The sequence below is a fragment of the Periplaneta americana genome, chromosome 4 (assembly GCF_040183065.1).
Source record: "Periplaneta americana isolate PAMFEO1 chromosome 4, P.americana_PAMFEO1_priV1, whole genome shotgun sequence".
Taxonomy (NCBI): Eukaryota; Metazoa; Arthropoda; class Insecta; order Blattodea; family Blattidae; genus Periplaneta; species Periplaneta americana.
The window spans coordinates 38,505,776-38,531,848 of record NC_091120.1 but is presented as its reverse complement, the minus strand read 5'-3'; the positions used below and the strand labels follow the sequence as shown (position 1 = coordinate 38,531,848).

The following is a 26,073-nucleotide window of genomic DNA, read 5'->3' as shown; positions in this document are numbered from 1 at the left end:
GACTGCGAGTATAATAGCAACACTTCATTTTTTTTTGTCACTAGCAAACGTAGGCTGCTTAATAAAATTACGACCCATACTGCTATGCTCTGGATACCAAAAGCTAGGCAAGCGTATCGGCGAGGTGTATAGAATTCTCTCCCCTCCACGTCTTCGTATATATACAAGATACAAAAGCTGTAGTCAATTATTTAATCCCACAACATTGCAAGGTGAGGACATCAGCTCTCATTACAGACACTTCAGACGTGTTGATAACAAGATTAACAACAAAATGGCGTTGTTGCATTTCTTTCTCGTGGCTTTATTCTGTGCAATTCTTGGACATTCTCGAGTTCTCGCTCAAGACCAGACGCAAAACGAAGTTGAAGATGAAGGAAACTGGAAAGTGCTTTATAGGTTGATTACGGACTGTGCTCAGAAATCGGACATGAGTGTTTGTTTGAAGATGAAAGCGGTGACGTTTCTGGACCGGGCGATAACCATGAAGAATCCACTGCTAGTAAACGATTACTTGTCCCTTGCGAGGGATCCGTCGTACAAGGACGAGACCGTAGGACCTCAGGGACGGTCCTTGAAGCCCTTATCGGAGGCTCAGCTTGAGCAGTCACTACCTGAGTCCTTGGAGGAGAGGAGCGAGCGACTTGACGACATGCTGCAGGACAAAGTGGATAAGTTCTTGCAGTCCAGGACCGTCCAGCTCAACTTTCCAGCTGATGTGTTTGAAGGTCAGTTATATTATAATTTTTACAGTGAATGATAATGATAATTGCAGTTATTATTATTATTATTATTATTATTATTATTATTATTACTACACATTAGTGAGATCGAAACTCGAATATGCAGCTGTAGTTTGGAACTCTATTACTAGTTCTGATTCGGCAAAACTGGAAAATATTCGAAGGAAATTTATTTCATTATGTTCGTACAGATTTCTGCCTAATAACTCTGGGTATAACTATGATAAAAATGCGAGCGCTTTAAATGTCGAAGCCTGTATGCCAGACGTCATGATCTCGATTACTTATTCTTATGTAAGGTCCTTAAAGGTGACATTAATTGTCAATCTTTGTTAAACAGTGTCAGCCTTCGTATTCCTATGAAGGACATGAGACCACAAACTCTTCTATATTAGAAATTCTAAATCTTCCTCGTCGGTCTCCAGATGTATTAAACATGCTAACTTACATGTAGGCGATTTCGATCCATTCAATGTATGCAATGTCTTTACTAATATTATTTGCATAATGCTTTTACAAAAATTGGTAGTATGAATCAACTCCTTTCCCTAATATTTTATAGTTTTAATTCTTGTAAATTAATTATTGTAATCGGTGTTATTCATTTTGTTGTTAACTCAAGTATTTAATTTGTACCATAGTTGTTCATTTTAATGTATTAATTGTATCACTGTGCTGGACTTTTATTGGCCAATGGCTGTTGTCCAGCACATAAATATCAATAAACAAATAAATAAATAAATAATAAATAAATAAACAAACAAATAAATAAATAAATAAATATTATTATTAGTCCACCGATTTGGACTAACGGTTAGCTTGTCTGACTGTGAAACGAGCGGGCCCGGGTTCACATCCTGGTTAAGACAAGTTACCTGGTTGAGATTTTTCCGGAGGTTTTCACTCGAGCCATTAAGATCAAATGCTGGGTAACTTTCGGCGCTGGAATCTGGACTCGCTTCGCCGATATTATCATCTTCACATCACTCAGATACTAGATAACCACAACAGTTGATAAAGCGTCGTAAAATAGCCCACAGAAATTATTATTATTATCATTATTATTATTATTATTATTATTATTATTATTATTATTATTATTGCTTTGGAGTAACGGTTAGCATAACTGACGGTGAAACGAGCGGGCTCGGGTTGAAATCCTGGTTAGGACAAGTTACCTGGTTGAGGTTTTTCCGGGGTTTTCCCTCAAACCAGTAAGATCAAATGCTGGATAACTCTCGGCGCTGGACCCTGGACTCACTTCGCCGGCATTATCACCTTCATATCATTCAGATGCTAGATAACCATAACATTTGATAAAACATTGTAAAATAATCTACAAAACTATTATCATTATTATTATCATTATTATTATTATTATTATTATTATTATTATTATTATTATTATTATTATTATTTGTTGTTGTTTAGTCAACTGTCCGAAGACAGGTTTGAACCTCATAAGTGATACCAATAAGACATCATTCATGAAGCAACTAGGCCAGGAGATAATGAGGTAGGGTGACTAGTTCCTTTCCCCCTCCATTGCATACAATTGCCGACTAACTACATATTACACTAGTCAGACTTCAGATGCATGCAAACAATTGAGGGGTTTGCCGGAAAAGGGCGTATACGTCAATATGACGAATTGAGATACACGCAGTCTAAGATTTTAAAACGCGTCTGAATAAAATGTTATACACGCACGCAGCTCTGTCCTGCAGGTATGTACAGTACAATCAAACAAAATTTCGCTGTTATAATTTAGTGAATTATTCACTACATTTTAAACCGTTTTTCCGAAGAAGGGCGGCGAATCCAGAAATGCATATAGAGTGTTAGTTGGGAGGCCGGAGGGAAAAAGACCTTTGGGGAGGCCGAGAAGTAGATGGGAAGATAATATTAAAATGGATTTGAGGGAGGTGGGATATGATGGTAGAGACTGGATTAATCTGGCTCAGGATAGGGACCAATGGCGGGCTTATGTGAGGGCGGCAATGAACCTACGGGTTCCTTAAAAGCCAGTAAGTAAGTAAGTTTCCGAAGAAGGGCGTATAGGTCTATCCGCCCTTCTTCCGGCAAAGCCCTCAATTGTTCTTCCTCTGACACATACGTCAAGTGAGATGTACTGCGTGATAATAGATGTAGGACTACATATCAGCGAGAACCTCAATCAGAGATTATTATTATTATTATTATTATTATTATTATTATTATTATTATTACTATTATTATTATTATTATTATTATTATTATTATTATTATTATTATTATTATTATTATTTTCTTTCTCAAAACTCAATGCTGCCTCTTGACAAAGCTTACAAATCAATTTGATTTACAAACGTTTCAATTCGCATTATGTCCAAGACACATTATTTTTTACCGGAGTCCACATCTGTGGAGTAACGGTCAGCGCGTCTGGCCGCGAAACCAAGTGGTTCGGGTTCGAATCCTGGTCGGGGCAAGTTACCTGGTTGAGATTTTTTCCGGGGTTTTCCCTCAACCCGATACGAGCAAATGCTGGGTAACTTTCGGTGTTGGACCCCGGACTCATTTCACTGCCATTACCACCTTAATATCATTCAGACGCTAAATAACCTCAGATGTTGATACAGCGTCGTAAAATAACCCAATAACTCACTTTTTACTGGAATGACGGAAAACTGAATTAACGTAAACCGGATAAGTTTCAGTAGGCCTACACTACACAGCCACTTTTAAGCACTTGTTTCAAGATTTGCAAATACGACAGCTTGAAAAGATCACACTTCACAAGAGGAAATCTGGCGACTTCTGATATGTACAGTGTCCAGAATATAGTCGGTGAGTTCTCTTATTCCTACGTCATTACGTTGTAATGCCATTATATCTACGAAGCATTCATCAATAACTTCGGGTTGCAGGAAAGAAAGCCCAAAAATAGCTTAATAAATTCACTCTTCTCTCCTTCTTCTCGATATACACATCTTAGCCTCAGAGTATTAATTTTTCGATAGAAACTCTGCTCTAAATGAACTCGACATACTTTTTTTTGTCTATTTCGGACCACACTGTTTTCGCAGATTTGTGAATTGCAACTTCGTCGCCTACGTATAGACGTTTTCTCAGGAAGAGTGTAAAATACTTTAGGATAATGTAGTTTGGATTAATCTACATCGATTTAACCCTTAAATCCGCAAAGTATCCTATAAGATACAACAGATTAATAGAATATATGCAATAATTATAATAGAACAATAGTAAAAAATTGGTAGGAAAATTAAAATTTCGCAATACTATAATAATAAAAATAATATTTAACTTGAGGGTAGCCCTTACGGACTCAGTATATACTGGAAAAAATAATATACATATGTAAACATAGATATTAAATTAAAAAAAAATGGAAACAAAGAAAAGGGCATGAAAAATTACAACTGCTGTTTTATGTATGTATGTATTTATTCACACTGCAGTGGCTATATACCCGGTGGCAGTGGTAACTAATTACACTCAATAATGACAATAATAAACTTATTAATTAAAATACAATTAATAATAATACTAATAATAATAATAATAATAATAATAAAAACAACAACAACAACAGGGAATATACTAAATTAAATGAAACGATCACTTAAAATAACATTTGAAATAAATCTAATTTGTATCTTAAAACTAAGATCGAACTAAAACCCACGAGTATGATATGTTCATATCTGCACAAGTACCTTTCAAATTACACTCATTTCGCTGTCAACTCACTCACTGCAATGGAACTACGACACATTTCACTGATTCTATCCTGATTTCACTAACACTAAAAAAACATTTCACTGTTCAAATACTATGCACTGCCACTATAAACTATAAAGCTTCACTGACAGGAACACGTTTCACTTACACAGCACACTTCACTGACACGACATACTTCTTCACTGATACAACAGACTTCGCTGACACAACATAATTCTTCACTGATGCAACACTTCAATAACAACATATCATTTACACCCTTTAAATACTGTGTATAATTACCGTCTATTAGTAAGGTCCTTAAGCCTATTTTTAAATACATTTTTGGTTGTTGGTAAAGCCTTTAATAAGTCTGCAGGTAAAGCATTCCAGTCCCTGATAGTACGATTGAGAAAAGAAAACTTTCCAGTGTCCGTCCTCTGTCCTCTTTCCCTCAATTTATATGAGTGGTCGTTCCTTGAAGAGTAATTTGGCGGCTGCAACCTATTTTTTATTTCTCTCCAGGCAGGCTCACCTCTGTATGTTTTGAACAGTGCGCACCTGTGATTAATTAGGATTTGGCAGGATTTTTTTAACACAATTATTACAATGTCTTCCCTCAGGGACGTTGGCAGAGCAAACTGCCGTCGAAATTCTTCAAAAAAAGCTGGTGTAGTCCCTAGGCTATATATGTACATCTTCTTCTTCGTATTGTAGGATTAAATCCTGTCTTTTCCAACGTTGCCTATTCTGATAATGGTGACCAGCTTTCTTTCCATCGTTTAGGAGGTAGTCCCAAAGGTCTTGGGGTGTCTAGTTTTCCTACCATCGCGATTTTTGGAAGTCGTTCATCTGTCATTCTTGAAACGTGATCTCTCCATCCTTTTCTTATCCGTTTAGGTCCGAGGCATCGTTGATTCTTCGAGCAATTCTTGTATGTCCACTCAAGTAGGTTGCTAGCCTCGCTCAAGTGTATTTTTCTGTAGGGGTCTGCTCCCTTAGTCGAATGTCCCGGTTTTAAGGCGTCGAGAACTCGCCTTCACCCTCTCCCGTCTGCTACAACTAGGTTGCATTGCCCAGGGATCACGAGGCCTTAGCCTTCTTGGACGTGGGAGTAGGATTTGCTGGCAGAGCTGACAGATGTTGTGTCAGTAGGCTTTTCACAAGATTGTCGAATACCACCTAATATATGTATATAAACATATAAAATATGGACATTGCGATAGTTGTTTTCTTTACAGTCCGACACGGTTTAATAAACTAGTGCGAGAAATGAAGTTTTTCCAATTTAAGGGTTAACGTTTTCTGTTCAGATTCCTTTTGTGCAGGAGTCTTTAGTTCGATGGGGTGAGGTTTCCAATAACTCTGATCCTCCGTCTTTTCCAGCAGCGGTTCAAAAGAATTGGGATGAAATACTAATCTCTCTTGTTAAGGAGTCCCTTAAGTCATCTTTTTCTTTAGATACAGATCGTGCTCGTTGTTTGGCTCTCCAACAAAATGTTTCAGGATCTTGGCTTCATGAAATTCCTTCCCCTAACATTGGTACACTTATGGATCCCAAATCCTTTAAAGTTTCCGTGGCTTTACGCCTCGGTTGCAAAATCTGTCACATTCATAAATGTATCTGTGGCAATATTATAGATTTTTATGGCCACCATGCCTTAAGTTGTGTCATGAGTAAGGGGCGTCTCTCTCGTCATTCATCGCTCAATGACATCATTAAAAGAGCGTTAACATCCTCAGGGGTTCCATCCATCTTAGAACCTTCCGGGATAAGCCGTTCAGATGGCAAGAGACCCGATGGTCTGACTCTAGTCCCGTGGCGTGTAGGCAAATCCTTAGTTTGGGATTCCACATGTGTGGATACACTGGCCCCTTCTCATCTGTCTTCAACCTCTAAGACACCAGAATCTGCAGCTGAAAGTGCCGCTGTCAGAAAACACCATAAATATAAACATCTTGCGGATAATTATATTTTTGTCCCTTTCGCGGTTGAAACGTTTGGATCATAGTGTAGTGAAGCCAAAGCTCTCATCTCCACCATAGGCAGAAGTTTAGTGCAGCTTTCTGGGGACCCTCGAAGCAGTCAATATCTACGTCAGCGCATTGGCATCGCCATTCAGCGCGGTAATGCTATAAGTATTCTTGCATCCTTCCCCGAGTCCTCTTATTTAGATGAAATTTTCTTCCTTTAATTATTCAATTTATTTGTATTTTATTATAGTATACATATCAATGTGAATACAACTTCTTAACGTGTCTTTCTTATTATTATTATCTACGTCAGAGATGTAATGGTTCTGAAGTTACGGATGAGCGAACTTTTAAATGGAGCGAGGGAGTATAGACTTATTTCTACGTTTCATAACATTGTGATATGATAGGCTACATTGTTGAAAATACTGCATTTAAAATAATTACACAAGACAGATTACTAAGGTTGTCCTTCTTAGAAATTCCATGAACTATAAGTTCATATCAGGTACCGACCTCAATGAAACACTACTGGGTGTTCAGTTCAAAGTGTGTCATGGCTCGCTGTATGCCGTCATGTGGCTAGCCGATGAGCCTAGAGAATTCAATCTTCCTACACTTCCGCAGAGGCGTATTACCTAAATGCGAGAGAAGTTGCCTAGCAAGTACGGCGTTCATTCTGAAGAGTACGTGCCGATACGTACGATAACGCCGGTAGTGGCAGGAATGTGAACTGTTTAGAAATACGTACTGTCGGGATATGTGGAGAGTGTTAAGACTATTACTTACGTATTTGTTGACATTAACTTCGACGGTCAACATGGACACGGAGCATTTGATTTGCGTTGTGAAATGTTGTGGTACGCAACCGATGATAACAAATACCCTGCGTACGACTTGCCGGCGCAAAACACAGTTCGAAAGAGGTTATGGTAGCACACAGGCCGTACAGACCGCCATCTGTTGCTACGACGTTCAAGTTATACCGTACACGTTCTCAAGTTCAGATTGAAGAACGCCTTAAATAATAGGCAACTTCTCTAACATATAAGCTGAAACTCGCTTGAAATCGGTGACCCAACAACAGTGACGTCATGACACACTTTGAAATGAATACCCAGTAGTAGCTTGCCAGTTTCAGATAACATCCGATTCACAAGGGAAAACATACAGCTTAATGGAACCCTTCGATTGGGAAAACATCTGTATTCCTCAACAGCAGCCAATACATTGCCATAAAAATACACAAACAGAAAGTATATTAGGTTAAATCGATGTACAGGGACATCATTTTATTTTTACTAACATTTTTAATATTAACCTGTCTATATCTTTGGATTAAAGGTCTAGAACCGGAAACACCGCTTGCTCTCCCTTCCAAGACTGGAGTTCGATGATACTGGTGTAAAATACAAACAAATCACTTTACTAGGTATAGGCGGGAAGAAAAGTAGTTCATCCATTTATGTAAACTAGGAAATATCGCAATTTTGAGTTTGATAATTTTCATTAGGATTTTGTTTAATCAATATATAGTACTGCATTAACACTTAGTGTATTTACTCACTAATTGAGCTATCCATTCAGACGTATTCATTATGCAGTGTATATTGTAGTGTTACAGCACATTAGCGTACAATATAGAGAATGAAGTTAAATTGAAAAATAATCATAATATGGATATTTAAACACATTTTTGAAAATGATGGCCGTTCATTTCGATACAGGGTTCAGTTCTTTTGTGCATATTATCGCACTATAGACTACTGTACCTAATTCAAATTACCAGTTTCGTCCTTCGTACAAGTAACTCATGGTGAAATAATTCTATATCTACTCTATAAAAGAGTACCTTACGTAATGTAAGTTCAATCTTCACTTCTGCCCGACCCGAAAAGATAAAATTGCTTAGAAATGCTATCTACTGTCCGTTCAAATGGCTATGTCGCAGGGTCGTAGAAAGGGGGAGGGGAAATCACGTGACAGTTAATTACTTAACGAGGCCCTTCTATTTAAGTTATTTTAAACAGTTGTAGGCCTATAATATTACGTAGACGTCCAATTCCTAATAGAAATTAATGTTTTCAGAAAAGAGCTAAGACAGCCCAGCTACTAGACTTTACAGAGGGGCGAACAGAAGCAGGTGGGGGAAACCGGGATGCGACGTAGGCAAACGTACGACAGTACCTGTGCGAAAATATGATTCAATATTGAAAGCTCTTTCGTCACTGGAAAACACGAACATATTTCTGGAACGTACTATACTCACTAACTCAGTACTGCATACGCGGCCTTGGTTCTGTGTGTAGAAGGGTTGGCAGTTTACTAGTAGAGGGGGTGGGAGTGAAGTACATTCAAAAACTCAGGTACAATAAAAATTGAAGTACGGTAAAAATAAAATGATGTCCCTGTAGATTAATCCAAACTACATTATTCTTCAGTATTTTACACTGCTCTTGAGACACCCAGTACAGACATCCCTTGATCCGTTTGACTCCCTATATATGTGAGCATTGTTTCAAGTCCGACGGATGCCAATGATAGCATTCGTCAATCCTATACTGAGAGGCGAGTCATTCTGCTTCATCCCGGACAGAGCCAGCTCTCATTTCCAGATGAAAGACTTTACCCCTCTCCATTTTAACTATTGCAAGCATTAGATGAAGTAAGGAAGAGTTGGAGATAATCACATAGCACACTGTTCTTCGTTTTCCTAGATGCCATTATGTCATCGTACTCAGTATTAAAAGATATCATATGCATTTTCTTGCATTAGTTTCTGATTTCCAAGGTAATTGAGTATAAATTGCTTTTATCTTATGCAGCTGCTAAATCTGTTTAGGAATCGCTATGGATGCAAGTATTGTTTCTATAGTCATTACACCATTTGATTGCTTTCCTTAGTGCAAGCAGTTCAGCATGGAATTAATATTAAGCAGTATAGGGAAAGTTTGAACAAGACTGAAGCTATTTCAGACGAGCCTCTATGCGCTACAAGTGGACATATCACTTCAGGAAAGTTCTTCCGAGCGTGAACCATTTGTAAACACGGAGATCTGACCCATATTTGAACCTTAATTCCAACTAAATCGTATTCCGGGTTAACGTAACACTTATTCTATTCGACTGCTTTGTCTTCACTTTAATATCGCCCCAAATATTGATATTAGCTTGATTATCATTTTAAATATCATCATTATGCGCCCTCTATGATGGCTTAAAGCTAGCGAGCTGATTTTCCATTCAGGCGATCTTGATCCGATAATCTATCTTGTCGTGAAGGAATATGTGGTCGAAAAAGAAGATGATGTAGAGCAGCGGTCATTAGCACACTGCACCCTTGGGCTAGCGTCTCTTACCCGCGGAGAAGACACTGCACTATGGTGCATTCGTAGCTGCTGGCGGGCATGCTCTCTACCTCTTCCTGCTGTACGACGGGGCAAAACACGTTGCTCCGCTTACCCTTTACCCATTTCAGCGAGTACTGACGACCACTGATGTAGAGAGTTTTGAGGTAGAACTACGACTTTCGCTTCACTAGATATGGGATTGTAACTTAGGAATTTGAAGGAGTTCCCTACAAAAGGGGAGTGGTTTCACTTTTTTATGAAATTAATGTTTTGCTTGTTTCATACGTTAGAAATATGCCCGACCTTTTAGTGCAAGAACTCGAACGATGTGATTCCGAGCCTTTGGTAGTAAGTTACAGTGGAATGAGCTCCCAATCGTTTCATTTGCAAAAATAAGGCAGCTCCTGGAGCTATACAAAGTATACCGTAACTAGTGTCATTCATTTCAGGGGATTATTCTTTGAGATATTTCAAACAAAAATGTCTAATGCACTTTTGCTCGTTTGTGATTTATCCTTTAAATGTGCAGAAATTTTATCCGAACAAATGTAACTTTTCGCTCTGCAATGGAATATTACAATGTTATATTTGTTCGGATCAGATTTCTGCACATTTAAAGGAAAAAAAAAGTTGAAATTATGTCAATGATTTATTATCATAATACACTGCTCTCTTAAAACGAGGATACTGGCGATTAAGTCAATGGCTTTCCCAAAACACACTATGAAATGTTTCATATAAAACTATTTCTATCTCGAAAAGGAAGCAAAACCGAACAAAATCGTACTAAATTTTTCTTGTTTGAAATATCTCAAAGAATAACTCCCTGAAATTAATTGCATTACTTATGGATATATATACAGGGTGTTCCTACGTGGTGTTACAAACTTTCAGGGATGATGGCGAGGAGCACATGTATCAATTTGAGATATGGAACCCTGGTCCGAAAATTACCGAGTCGAAATTTGCAAGCAAAAATAGTTCTATGGAAATAAAATAATTTTATTCCTCTATACACCTTATTTATGTCTATTTATCTGTGCATCTTACACATACTGTATTCATCTGACGTTGTTTACGTTGTCTACTTACAGTATTCCATTCAGTGGGCTGTCTGAGGGGTGGAGACAGGAAACTACACTAAAGCAATGCAGATAGCGTAATATGTAACGGACATTGTCGGTCCTGATATGCACGTCTGTAGACAGCAGTGTATGTGTACAAGTTGCAGTGTCCAGTCGATCAGTCTTAGTGAAATGGAGGAGTACACGACAGCGGAATAAGCAGACCTGATTTTCGAATACGGATGAGCCAAAGGGAACAGTAGACAAGCTCACAGATTGTATCGTCACAAGTACCCACGTAGGAGACATCCGGCCCATGCCATTTTTCCACAACTGTTCCAAAAGTTAAGGGAAGGAGGGCACGTGGTGCGAAATTACAATTCCATTTCCACACAACTATTTTTGCTTATAACTTTCGACTCAGTCATTTCCGGACCAGGGTTCCGTATCACAAATTGATACATGTGCCCTTCGCCATCATCCCTGAAAGTTTGTAACACCACCTCGGAAACACCCTGTATATATATATAACCTGCTATGTCTTGTGTTGTTGTTTATGATATTCACACAGTAATTCTGTGTTCAGTTCAAACTGTAGCAAATTACCCTATATCCTATTTTTATTGCAGAAAGAAGGTAGCTCCATTATTTTGCCCCCCCCCCTTAAATTGCTGATTACAATAAATGATTGAATGATAAAATGAAACTCCCAGGTCTCTAGGACATAGTTGAACAAAGGAAAGAAGCTCAGAATTTTATATTTTTATAATGCTTTTTGTAGTTTTCCACAACTATATAGCCTACCTCCTTAAATACGTTTTTAAATTGCCTGACTTCAAATCTGAGTTTCTAGTGTGGAAAGTATATGTTCTAGCTGTTACGACTGATGACACGGCCTATGCCATAATATAAAGAAGATAACAATAATGCACTTAAAATATACAAAAATAAGAAGAAGGAGTTTTTATGCAGTACATCTCGTGGACAAAACTCTTCGTGCCTCTTCACCGTGAAGAAGTGAAGAAAGGCTCTGTGGTCAGGCTGTTAGGTTGGCCAGCCATCTGCATAGAGTTCTGCATCCATGCCTTCATTTGACCACCTGGTGATGTGCAGACACCGAATAAAGCCTCATTATTTCGCTCCTACATCCACGAGTGTACATGCTCGCATCTAATATATTTACATGTTTTCAAACTACTTCAATCTTTGTGACGAACAACTGGAAATTTTAAACAGCTGTTGATATTTTATATCTGCAGTCAGTTGTTTGAGTTAGCCAGACGTTACACTTTCAGGTCTAAGATGATACAATCCTGATAAAGTGAACTATAAGTAGTCCCGAAATGTAAGATATATTTAATTTCAATTGACATTTGAAAATTTAAATTTCTTTTTATAATGAAATCATCGTAAAAGCCTAACTTCTCAAGCTTATTACACAGGCTTCGGTCCTGGGCACAGAAACGTATGAAGTTCAGAACGCACGGCCAATAGTGTTGTTGGTCGAATGAAGTAGGAGATGGAGAGCGCCGTTACTTTGTGTGTCAATATGTAAACAGTCCGTCACAGTACGCACAAAATATATTTCACCCTGTACAGATGCAGTATATACAGTACATTCCTAGTGTAGACAATAAATGTCTATCATTAAAGTATTAACGTGAGTTGTAACCTTCAATCAGGTGTCTCTACGCCGAAGCCTGTTACACGTACCGCAGCCAAGCAGCAATACACACAACGGTAATGCACATTACGGACCCACCTGTGCTGTTGCAGTCACCCGTCAACACGGGCCATGACGTCATTTATACTCCGTGTACTCTAAACCTCATACTGGTTACTCTGTGTCCCTAGGTCGAAGCCTACTTATTACATTTCCAATATTGTGCCAGCTGTAAATTTTCTTCCAATTATTTAATTCACCATTGCTGCATTTAATTAAATAATAATCTCTTCCTCTCTATATAGTCTCTGCAGTTGATGAAAAAGGCTATTTTTATCTAATGCACCTAATACTGAATTGCTTATTTTCCGGAGGATCTTTCAAAATATCTTCTAATTTTTGGTTTCAATATTAAAATTTATTTATGTGTTCTTACCGGTTATTCTGTATGGTTGTGAGACTTGGACTCTCACTTTGAGAGAGGAACAGAGATTAAGTGTGTTTGAGAATAAGGTTCTTAGGAAAATATCTGGGGCTAAGAGGGATGAAGTTACAGGAGAAAGGAGAAAGTTACACGACGCAGAACTGCACGCATTGTAAGTTATTCTTCACCTGGCACAATTAGGAACATTAAATCCAGACGTTTGAGATGGGCAGGGCATGTAGCACGTCCAGAGACCGGAGTTGGGAGACCAGAAAGGAAAAGACCTTTGGGGAGGCCGAGACGTAGGTGGGAGGATAAAATTAAAATGGATTTGAGGGAGGTGGGATATGATGGTAGAGACTGGATTGAACTTGCACAGGATAGGGGCCGATAGAGGGCTTATGTGAGGGCGGCAATGAACCTGCGGGTTCCTTAAAAGCCATTTGTAAGTTGTAAGTTCTTGAACTTCTCCAGCTTTCCACATGTTATTTCCCATTTTCTCTCTTGTAACGTAATTTCTGTTTCACATTGATAACATTAGCTAGAGTTCCTTTGTTTTCATTTACTGTTTTAATTGTTATATTTGTATACCCCTTTTTAGAAAGTCCATTTTGCTTGTTTTAAGCCTTCTTTTGTTACTTGTACTATCAAATTTTCAGAGACATGCACTGTGACTTTCTTGGAAATACTCAAGTTGCTATGTGACAGTTAATTCCCAAATTACTATCACCCAAATCTAGTTAGGAGAAAAAAGTAGCTCTACGTCAAAACCCTCACAAACTTCGCTTTGTCCGTCATAAGTACAACGTCGAGATTTCAACTCGGGCTCTCAGTCGTTATAAGTCAGAGCTCTGCCAACTGAGGCTTTCCTAAACTGTGAGACAGTCACTAATCTCATAGAGAACTTGCGGAATTTCTCGCCATCACCAATCCCTTAGACGCTAGATAATCCCGTGGATTACAGAGCGTAGTTAATAACCTATTAAAAGGAATTAACAGCTAAAACTCATCGCTACTTGTCATACCTGATAGTTCCAAGTTATAAAACAAAGAAGGAAACTGCAGATTAATTAAGTTCCGAAAGATTGAACACATCTGCGGGTTTGGTTATTAAACTAAGTGTTGTCAGCTATGACTAGCAATCAATATAGATGGAATTAGTACATGATTGAACTCTGTGAGGCCCGTCACAATACCGATTTCTCCACCATAAATCACTCATTTATCTTCCGTGTTTTATACTTGTACCGATTCCTGATGTCTACAACTACAACACTTTTGAAAAGACTACAAATTTTGTCTTCATCCATATGCTAACTGAAGACTACAATCGTGAGAAAATTATGAAACTAAGCGTTTATCCTAACACCACCTTTTCTATGTATAAGAAAGACATGCTGTAGATGTAGACTACACGTAAAACAGACAGTTTCAGCTCACAAGTAGGGGAGAGGTGGGTAGTATCGGACTCGGGTAATACCGGACAGTGCTTTTCTTTCATCTACCAGAGATGGTAGTACTTGAATGATGTGGTTACGTAACTGTATGCGACATCACAGAAACGTAACCATGTCATTCAGGTATTATCATCTGGTTGTAGATGAAAGAAACTCACTGTCCGATATTAACCGATGTCCGATACTACCCAACTCTCCCCTAAATATTTTCATGGAGGCAAATAAAAAGTTTTTTTTTTCCTTGCATATGTTAATAATGTAAAAACAAGTGCTTATACAAATGTTGGCCACTCTAGCGCTTTTACAAAGGCCGTCTAAAAAGTAAGCTTCCCTGGGGCAGTTTACAAAAAGAAAACACAATTTCGTGGAAAGATTTATTGGAACAGGTATAGAAATTAAGCTATTTTTCAACATATTCCTCACTGGTTGTTTTGTATGGTTGTGAAACTTGGACTCTCACTTTGAGAGAGGAACAGAGGCTAAGGTTGTTTGAGAATAAGGTGCTTAGGAAATATTTGGGGCTAAGAGGAATGAAGTTACAGGAGAATGGAGAAAGTTACACAACGCAGACGCGCGCTTTTTATTCTTCACTGACAATTAGGAACATTAAATCCAGAAGTTTGAGATGGACAGGGCATGTAGCACGCATGGGCTATGCATATAGAGTGTTAGTTGGGCGGCAGGAGGGAAAAAGACCTTCGGGCGATCGAAACGTAGATGAGAGGATAATATAAAAAAGGATTTGATGGAGGTAGAAAATGATGGTACATACTGAATTAATCTTGCTCAGGATAGGGACCGATGCACAGTGTACAAAAACGCAAATCTAGATGGACAAAATTAATAACTTCCCTGGATTTCAACGGATTCTTATGAAACTTCGTACAGATCTTACAGGTAGCACATTTGTTTTGTGTACAAAGTCTGATTACATTTGAGTAAGAGGAACTACCCCTTTATAGGGGGTGATTTTAGACAAAATTAATAACTTCTCTCCAAACAGATTTTTATGAAACATAATAATAATAATAATAATAATAATAATAATAATAATAATAATAATAATAATGATAACGGCTTTATTTAACCTGGCAGAGTTAAGGCCATAAGGCCTTCTCTTACACTCAACCAGGATTAAAACTTGCTTACACAGTTGAACATAAAACTGGATCGGAATTAAGTAATTACATGCTGATACAATTTAGGTACATAATGAGATTAAAAGAGGTAGTTACATAACATTTACCTCATAAAATAAAAATAAACATAGTGAAATACAGTACATGTTAATGTTGTTAGAATCAAATACTAATCACATAAAAACAGAAGCCGGTAATTCAATAAAAAAATATACATGGTAAAAATAAATATAAGCACATTAGTATACATATTAGTATTAGATACAATTAAGTAGGATTTACATAATTAAACCAGAAACCGACAATTGAATAAAATGTACACAAAAAATAGATTAATAAAAAAAACAACTACACAGTGGGATTCATATTGGCGTTAAGTGATAAATAAACACGATTTAGATAATAAAAATAAGAAAAAAATATAGATAAATACAGTGGAACACATTCCATTAAATATTTGCAACGCGTTAGATCTGGCAACTCATCATAAGATATTTTTCTAATTTACATTTAAAGGAAATTAAAGTTCGGCAGTCCTTGACTTCAGGCGGCAGAGAATTCCAGTGACGAGAAGTAGCAACAGTGAAAGATGAAGAATAAAGAGATGATGTGTGCAGTAGTATTTCTAGTGTGTTACAATATTGTTGTTGTTGTTGTTGTTGTTTTCTAATGCCAGGCGTTTGACAATAAAGTCATTTGACCTCTTGCACTCCAATATTTTTCAAAGATATTATCATGGCCAGCCACTGAAGCACAGATTTTGAGGTGTTCCGAATCCATTTCTTGGTTTGAGTTGCACAATGGGCAGTTAGGGGACTGATATATTCCAATTCTATGCAGGTGTTTGGCCAAACAGTCATGTTACCATATTGTGACCGAGTATTTAAGTTGTGATACCGAGAAAGACTGTGGAATCGGACAGATAAGTAAGAGGGAGTAGAGGTGTGCAAAATTCGGTATAAGAGAGAAAGGGAATGTAACTTTCTCCTTTCATTTAACCTGAGCCACGTACGAGGCGTGTTCTTAAAGTAAGTTCCAAAAGGGTGTAGTAAGTAAACGGGAAGATATTTACAAACTATTTTTGTTGCATTGTATTCCCAACACTTCAATTACTTTTCAACATAATCTCCACCATTATTGAGGCATTTCGTGGCACTAGTCTTTCTATCCCCTCATTGTAGAATTCGCCCGCCTGCAATGCGAACCACTCCCGCACTGCTGTTTTCACTTCGTCGCCATCAAAACGTTGACCACAGAGGAACTTCTTGAGGTACAGGAAGAGATGAAAGTCACTCGGAGCCAAATCCGGGCTGTAGGGGGGATGGTCAATTTGTTCCCAGCCAAATTTCGAGATGAGATTTTGGGTGTCGTCGTCATCAAAACGTTGACCACCGAGGAACTTCTTGAGGTGCAGGAAGAGATGAAAGTCACTCGGAGCCAAATGCGGGCTGTAGGAGGGATGGTCAATTTGTTCCGAGCCAAATTTCGAGATGATATTTTGGGTGTCGTCGCCATCAAAACGTTGACCACCGAGGAATTCTTGAGGTGCTGGAAGAGATGAAAGTCACTCGGAGCCAAATCCGGGCTGTAGGGGGGATGGTCAATTTGTTCCCAGCCAAATTTCGAGATGAGATTTTGGGTGTCGTCACCATCAAAACGTTGACCACCGAGGAACTTCTTGAGGTGCTGGAAGAGATGAAAGTCACTCGGAACCAAATCCGGGCTGTAGGAGGGATGGTCAATTTGTTCCTGTCCTCATGATTTTTTTCATCGACAGCACGCACCAAATTGTCATTGACCAAAGATGGCCGACCGGTATGCTGCTCGTCATGCACAGAGACGCGGCCCTCTTTGAACTTCCTAACCCATCTCCTGACCATTCCATCACTAATGGCATCATCACCATACACCTCACAAAGTTGACCATGAATGTCAGCTGGTTTGATGTTTCTCGCATTCAAGAAATGGATAACAGAGCGCGTCTCACAGTCGGCGGGGTGCTCGATCACTTTAAACATTTCAACTGATCATAACTAACCCCACACACGGACTGAAGCTCTGAAACTGCATGCACAGCTTGTCTGAAGATTGAAGAAGAAAATATGCATGCGCAAAATAACGATTGCAGCGATGTGACGGCTATAATTGAAAACGGAACTTACTTTAAGAATACGCCTCGTACATGGTACGGAAGTTACAGATAACGTATATTTTTGTGTACAAACTATATCTACGGTTTCATAAGACGAATTATCCCTTTATATGGGGTGCATTTACTCAAAATTAACTTCTCTTCTAGAAACTCTGCTTAAATCTGTATGCTACCAAAATGCCATAAGTAAGTAAGTAATATTATTACAAGCAGTCTGAAGTGATATTGGCGAATACAATTTTCACTTTTGTTTTCAGGAAGAAGAAGAAAGAAGGGACACGGCCTCCTGATGGCTGGTGGACTGGCCGCAGCAGGAATGATGGCTCAGCTTTTCATGGGCAAGATCGCACTCATTGCTGGTAAAGCCCTGCTCGTCGCAAAGATCGCTCTGGTCCTCTCAGCTATCGTCGGACTGAAGAAACTCCTCGGTGGAGGAGGCGGCGGCGGCGGCGGTGAGTCCCACCAAGTGGTGTACGCCTCAGGGGGACACGAGCACGGCGGCTGGCAGCGACGCAGTCTGTCATCCGATCCCTTGCAGGCCCACGACATGGCTTACAGGGCGCACAAGAATGAAGACTGACGACCCTGAACTACTCGACCACGACGACGCTATGTACCTGCGACTGAAATGGATGTTTGCGTGTAAATGCGGATTTGTATGACTCAATATTGCGATTTGATGACGAAAACGAAGATTTATATGCGTCATCGAACTGTAATTTATTTAAAGAATGCACTTATTTATATTTTTTCTTAAAATACAATAAAATATATTTATATCTCACATATCTCTTTCTTGAAACCGAGGCGCTTGCATTTATTTTATGGCAACATAAGATTTCATTGTATCTGTATGCGTTTCTATTAAATGTACAGACGTGGACAAATTATTAAACTAAATTAATTATATGTGCAACGAAGCTGTATTTATCGGTAGAAATAATGAACGAAAATGTATTTCGCACAGATATAAGGAACAGAAAATTGAGTCTTGAGATTAGTAATATTTTGTGAACATTTCCTTATTCTTTATTAACACGTTGATTTTGTCAGGGATGCTGGAAACCAAAGTTTGACACTTTCTTTGAGTAGCAATATAATTTAGCCAGATACCAGACAATGCTTAAATCAGTCCATGTTTTGTTGTAAGCCTCTTTTTGTTCACTTTCTTCTTCAGTATAGATCACAGATTTTCAATTTCTTTCATGTCCGGTCTTCTTGCAGGCCAAGGGAGAATATCTTCTGCAGTAAATAATTAAAACACCAGTAGTACCAACACAGCCAGACAAAATATACTTGACCATTGGAAAAATATACCGGAAGATGTAAACAATCATATTTACAACAATAGAAACTCTGTGAATTACACTAATAGTTGATATGACGAATTATATTATGTTTCCAGGAAAATGTTTTAGTCTAATAATTTGTCCACGTCTGTATATATATCGCGTAGAGGAGACTAAATAGGATCCTTTTGGCATAAGAATCAGTAACAATGAGTTAAACATGAAAGTCTAAGTACCGTAAGCAGTGGCGGCTTGTGATGAAATATTGCGTGTGTTCACAATTTTGTGTTCCAAAATCGAAGAGAGTTAGAAATCGTACGTTTAGCCTAATATGAAATGTCATGATTCCAATATTTCACTACCGAAAAAACCGTATATAAATTCAAAACAATATGTAATAATAATAATAATAATAATAATAATAATAATAATAATAATAATAATAATAATAATAATAATGAAACCCAGACTTTTTATTTCCAACTTTTCCTGGTAAGCCAGTTTACCCAGTTCTTTCCTGTTCAAAATTGCTTGAACGGAGTTTCATTGTTTACGTTTGTTAAAAATTAATACATATTACAGTGCCGTTATTTACAAAAGCGTGTGTTCAGTAATATATTTTGATTCACAACACACTGATACACTATAGCCTATAGCAGTACTGTAATCCCATTCGCATATATTGATTACTGTGAATACATGCCAGTAAATATTATTCTTAAATAATATACACCACCATACAGATATTTAAATTCATACCACCATGACATTCAGCCAGCACGTGTTTGAAACACAAACTATGCTATAGTGTAGTAATTCACAAACTACACTCTCGTAGCAGCACTGTACACACACCCATATAAAGTAAACGTTCTGACAGTAAAATGCTGACACCTATATGCTATTAAATTTCCTCCTCGAGATATAGCACGTGAACGATAGGCATCGATGCACCTGACACCTGTAGGATAGATTCACTGTTCACTTAACGCTTTGTGCTCTTGACGAGTCATAAACGGCCAGCGAAAGACAATTTTCTCCCGCGCATGCGTGAAATTCCTATAACCTTCTTGAAAAGAGCACGGCTTGTACGTGAACGGATGTTGCCAAATTTACATAAGAAGTTTATGCAAGATGCCGGAAGTTTAAAATACTCGATTCTGATATTATACTTCCCCACTACGTCAATACGGTGTTAAATAATAAAACTAGTCTGCATTAATGGAAATAAGGTGTTCACGTGCTCTTGTGCTCTTATTGACGCACCGCCACTACCCGTAAGATATTCATAGTCGGTGACTTATTTATGTAATAAAACGTACTTTGTTAAGTTTAATTTAGTAAGTCTTACTTATATGACTCTCTACAATAAAGCCGAACTTCACTATATGAAAAACTGCAAGGCCATTCAATAATATAAATCAGTTAGTCGTTTTTCTTTTGTTCCTAAATTTGTATGCAAAGCTTCTGTACGATAAAATTATTGAAATAGAAGCAAAGAAGAAAAACAAGCTTAGTTTTCCATTACTTTTATTAATGCTTAATATTTTTGGGTATTCTTTATACTATTTCCCACTACTGCAGTTATGCCGTTTTTGCACATAATTGTATACAATCAATGTAGCCAACATAAGAAACAACTCGTCAAAAGTAATGCTAATTATGTAATAATCCTCTAAATACTAAATTCGGTAGGAAACGTTTGTTAATATGACGAAGGTTAGATTTGGTTTGTTAAGGTTTTTAGAGCGTGTTCTCATTTAAATAATCTGGTGACCTTGGAGGCCATAAATCTTTAGATATATCATGATCCTCGAAGAAACTGCTGATGTATGCCATAAATTCATTAGAAATGTGGCACGATGACGTAGAAAATAGCTATCCCTGCGCAATTTCGATGTCGTCTAGCTGCTCCATGTGTCTTATACACATCAGTATTTACTGTTATTCCAAAGGAAATTAATCCAATGATCCTGTGATTGGATATTGAACATCACATTCGACATTTTTCTGGAGGAAGTGGTGTGTCATGATAGACATGAGGATTTTCTGATATCCATAATCATATGTTTTGAGAATTTATATAACCTGAATGGTGATGTGAAAACAATGAACATCACAACGATGTATCGAAGGCAGTCGACCATCTGACAGTTTCACTGAAACTAATTATTTCGTGCATCATTTCAATGTATTTACAATTGAAAAGTCACCTATGAACACAGAGTTATAGATAACTAAAATGTGCGATATACCACTGAAACACACTGTATAATATGAATATGTTACCAAATAAAATTTTGTGCTCTGTGTACTGTAATGAGTAATATTGTTAATTTTTGTAAAATTTTTGTGTGCATAACCTATATTGATATATTTTTATTTAAATGTGCATTTGAAACAAGCTATGCATGTTTAATTATTTATTAGTCTACAGTTAACTAATTTTCAGTCTTTCCCATGTCTCAATATTGGTTAAAACATAAACAAGATGTATGCATATTATCATCAATACGACTACACGACAAAAGAAAACATGACTATGAATGCTATCAATCGTACATAATGACGTGACTTCAATATGATAAAATGCTGCAATGTAAGACAAATGAAAAACGACTTTCTTTGGCGACGAAATTAGGATGTAGACGAGCGAATAAACTAAAATAATATAACAATAAATTATCTCACTCACAGAATTCAAATTCACCTGGACTTACAATACTTTCATCACGTGTTAGAAAATAAAACATTTAATTGTAAAAATGTGTTATACAAATTGCTAATATTTATTTAACAAAATGTTAAGTTAAAGTTATTGTATTTTTGTAAACTGACAGAGTATCTTAAAAAGAAAAAGTAAGACATGTATTAAATGTTCATGACAGTGAGCTTCTATAATAATAATAATAATAATAATAATAATAATAATAATAATAATAATAATAATAATAATAATAATAATAATAATAATAATAATAATAATAATTTTATTTATTCTGGCGAAGTTAAGACCATCAGGTCTTCTCTTCCACTTAGTCAAAAACAAAAGAAGCCGATACAATTTGGAATGATACAAGTTTATAATTACAGACTAATATCTAAAGAACACTCAACGAATGATGTTGTTATACAAGCACAAGTTGAATAAAATAATGCAAACATACTAAATAATAATTACAATAATAATATGCGTTACAAGAGCGGTATGTAGAAGTTTTCATGTTCGAGGAAAAGTTTGAAAAAGCGAAACGTAGTTGAGCTTTTTTAATTTCCGAGAATTGAAAGAAAACATACCGCTCGTGTATCGTACATTATTTGGTGCGAAGATCGTTTATTACATACCTGAAAGAGGAATTTCTAACTAGTTGCAATGAAATCTCCATCTTGGTTTCTGTTCAATGACGGCAAATTTGCAAAACAAAAATATCTATCTTCAACATTGTTGCTTTAAAATGTTTTCTGTATTTACTATACTCCAGCAGGCCGTGATATACGTCTGTCTTTTTTTCCCCCCAGTCTATGATGAGTCTGGAATCTTGCTGATTTTTTCACGGCTTCCTTAATGTTACTTCCATCACGAATGCAGTAACTTTAGTGGAGTTGTAGAGTTTACTTAATTTTTTCCAATATTTAAAAACAATAATTAACAGTGCAATTTAGGTGAAATTTCAGTGGTAAGTTTCCAATTTATAATTATTACTATATTGAACGTCTCTAAAAATAATATGTTAAAAGCCTAAAGCAGTAAAATCAATGTCACTTAAGCGGTGAGAAGAGAGAAATTGTTATGTGTGTTAGGTTGGGAATACTGAATGTGGAATTTTAGACTTACCGCGGATTGGTTTTGTGCGGAAACCAAGCAAATACGCACGATCTCGCACAAAATAATATAACGCATAGAAGTTTCACTCAATGAATATGTAAGTGGTAAGTGAACCAATATTATAAATTACGAGAATTACAGATTCGGACAAAAATTATAACTATACAACACTGAGGAATATTACAGATACACAGACATACACTCAAGCGAGAATTAAACATGAAAGAGGAAGAAAGAGAACATATTTTCAGAAAAAATACCGCGTCGTTAATCATGAATAATGACATATCTATATTGTAACAGAAACTGTTTACGCATACTTCACTGTAAATTGAAAGTAAGTTGTATGCATCAGTATTTGAAAACTCAGAATGTATGTAAATATTAATCACATTTCAAGATCAGCTTCAGTTGCAATACTGTATGCATTTTAGTATTTCACACAATTTCAACTCATAATTGTTTACAATAACCAAAGATTTTAGAAAAGCTTTTCACAGCTTCATGCTAAATATGTGTAATATAACTGTTAACTGACACTAATTTATTTGTAAACTGTTTTACTCAGTAGCAGCTTGCTTAAATTATTTTTTTATATTATATTGTTGTCAGATAAACATTAATGTATTTAATTTTTTATCTATTATTTATATTAAAATAGAAAAGAATAATAAAAAAAATATTTCATGTCATACCCATTCCTACCTTTCCTCACCAACTGTGTAAATTCTCTTTATTTTAAGAAATCTATAATTATAGCTTGCAAATAATTAAATGATTCAGGGTGTTTCCGGGCTGGTGTTACTAACTTTCAGGGATGATGTGGTAGGGCACATGTATTTATTTGAGATAAGGAACCCTGGTCCGGAAATGACTGAGTCGAAAGTTATAAGCAAAAATGGTTCTGTGGAAATGAAATAATTTTACTCCTCTGTACACCTTATTTATGTGTATTTATCTGTACATCTTACACATACTGTATTCATCTGACGTTGTTTACGTTGTCTACTTACAGTATTCCGTTTAGTGCGCTGTATGAAGGGTGGGGGTAGGAAACTACACTAAAGCAATACAGATGGCGTAATGTGTAACGGACATGGTCGGTCCTAATATGCACGTCTGTAGACAGCAGTGTATGTGTACAAGTTGCAATGTCCAGTCGATCAGTCCTAGTGAAATGGAGGAGTATACGAGAGCGAAATATGCAGACATGATTCGAATACGGATGAGTCATTGGGAACAGTAGAGAAGCTCATAGATTCTATCGTAACAAGTACCCACGTAGGAGACATCCGGCACATACAATCTTTGCACGACTGTGCCAAAGGTTAAGGGAAGGAGGGCAAGTGGTGCCAAATTACAATTTCATTTCCACACAAATATTTTTGCTTATAACTTTCGACTCAGTCATTTCCGGACCAGGGTTCCTTATCTCAAATTGATACATGTGCCCTTCCCCATCATCCCTGAAAGTTTGTAACATCAGCCCGGAAACAACCTGTATATGCGTGTGCATTAAATTCATGTATTCAAATAATAATTTCAATGGAATATACTTATTGTAGCTAGGTAGATGTATCATTCGAGCAAATACTATTTTATTGCTATGCTTTTAGTACTATTAGAGATGACAAAGAAAAAAAAAACGTATATGGATTAATTTGTTTTCCAATGGCAGGAGTTTTAACTTGCCGTTATTTGTCTCAATTCTATAAGAGTGCTCATAGATGTCGCTAGTATCGAGAAACGTAGTCCATTTAGTTCGTCAGAGACTGTCCAGATTGTACCACAAGCAGTGGCTCTACATTGAACTTGTAATGAATGGTGATAATGGAGAATTGTTGGCAGTCACAGGGGAACCGTAGTATCCGGAGAAAACCCTTTTGTTGCCTGGACTACGGACTCAAATTATAAATTCAGGGATTTGAACCTGTGTCCCCTGGCTTATATGCCCAGCACTCTACACTGAGCTCTGTGAAAAACTGTGAGTGAAACACTAAATGATTGAAGAAACTGCCCTCTATCAGAAGACAAAAGAGGTAACTGTGAAGACAAATCGCAGAACATCTGGGGAAAAAATTGCTTCTCTCTATATAATTTAATAAACTACTCAATGGCTCACCGTCAGTCGAATGGCTAGTCCTTCGGCTTTCCACGTCTGAGACCCGGGTTAAAATCTCGATGAGACATAGTGGAATTTGAGGTGGACAAAGACGGTGTTAGGCCTATTGAAAATATTCTGAGAATTCTCTCGATTCTCATAATGTCATTCCACCACCGCTTCATAATTCAGAGCGATCTGTACTGAGATGTAGGGAATAAAAAAATAAAAAAGCAAATGAAAATATTATGTCCAAGAAAAACAAATTCATTCTTGAGACGAAATACCCAATAGGGCAAGTAACCCCAAGAAGTCACTGTAGTTGGCGCCAACATCTATTTACCATTTATGGAACTCCATGCATAGAAGTGTATAGAAAGTTAAATATCTGGTTTGTAAAATAATAGATTATTAATAAGTATTCCTTCAGAAAATAATCGCTCTTATAAATCAGCTAATATTAGAAAGTGTAGGAAACTCTGAGAGAATGAAGTTCCGGCTGTGTAGAATGCTAATGGTGTTTAAAGTTCCTACCACTAGCAGCGCTACTGTATAGCTACTCTTCAATCTCAAAATAACACAATATCAAACTATTTGTTGCATTAGTGTCACAACTATTAAAGTTAAAATATAATTTAGTGTTATTTTGACTGTTACACTTTTACTACGTCATACTACTTTTGACCAATAAAACGGTACGAAAGGACGTCTTTCAACCAATCATGGCTGCTTATCGCACAATTTTATCGCGTCCCTAACATTTGTTTGTTTTTATCACTTCCCCATCATTTGTTTCTTTGTTTGCCAACATTTCAAACTGAAAATTATTTACCGTACTATAAAACATTCTTTGCGATCGTCATTTGTTTCCCGCATATATAGTCGACTGAAAATGGCGGCTCCATTCAAACGTTTTGGTGAAGGTAACATTAGTGAAATAGAATTTTAGTAAGTCAATTAATATCGATTTTATTGTATTAGAATACTTTATTTCTTCTAATCTCTATAATATACATTCTTCTAATCGTGTAATAGCCAATTAAATCCCACTCGAGTTTTGCACGGCTGTCACAATTATTGAAGTGAAAATAGGATTTAATGTCAATTAAACAAATACACTCTATTTAATTTCTTCTTCTTCAACCGCAGGGATTAGGCGCCTATTGGC

General features: G+C 37.0%; 1 protein-coding gene across 1 annotated transcript; it reads left to right on the top strand.

Moving 5' to 3' along the window:
- The first annotated feature begins 206 nt into the window (after positions 1-206).
- LOC138697721 (uncharacterized) lies at positions 207-23,409 on the top strand. Its single transcript, XM_069823202.1, has 2 exons — positions 207-728; positions 17,947-23,409. Exons 1-2 carry the CDS (start codon positions 275-277, stop codon positions 18,267-18,269), a joined length of 777 nt encoding a protein of 258 aa, XP_069679303.1. The 5' UTR covers positions 207-274; the 3' UTR covers positions 18,270-23,409.
- Positions 23,410-26,073: the final 2,664 nt, after the last annotated feature.

Excerpts from the sequence above, each read along its gene's own strand:
- LOC138697721 (XM_069823202.1), top strand. The coding sequence starts at position 275 with ATGGCGTTGTTGCATTTCTTTCTCGTGGCTTTATTCTGTGCAATTCTT. Across the intron at positions 729-17,946 it reads TCCAGCTGATGTGTTTGAAG|GAAGAAGAAGAAAGAAGGGA; the intron begins GTCAGTTATATT and ends TTTTGTTTTCAG.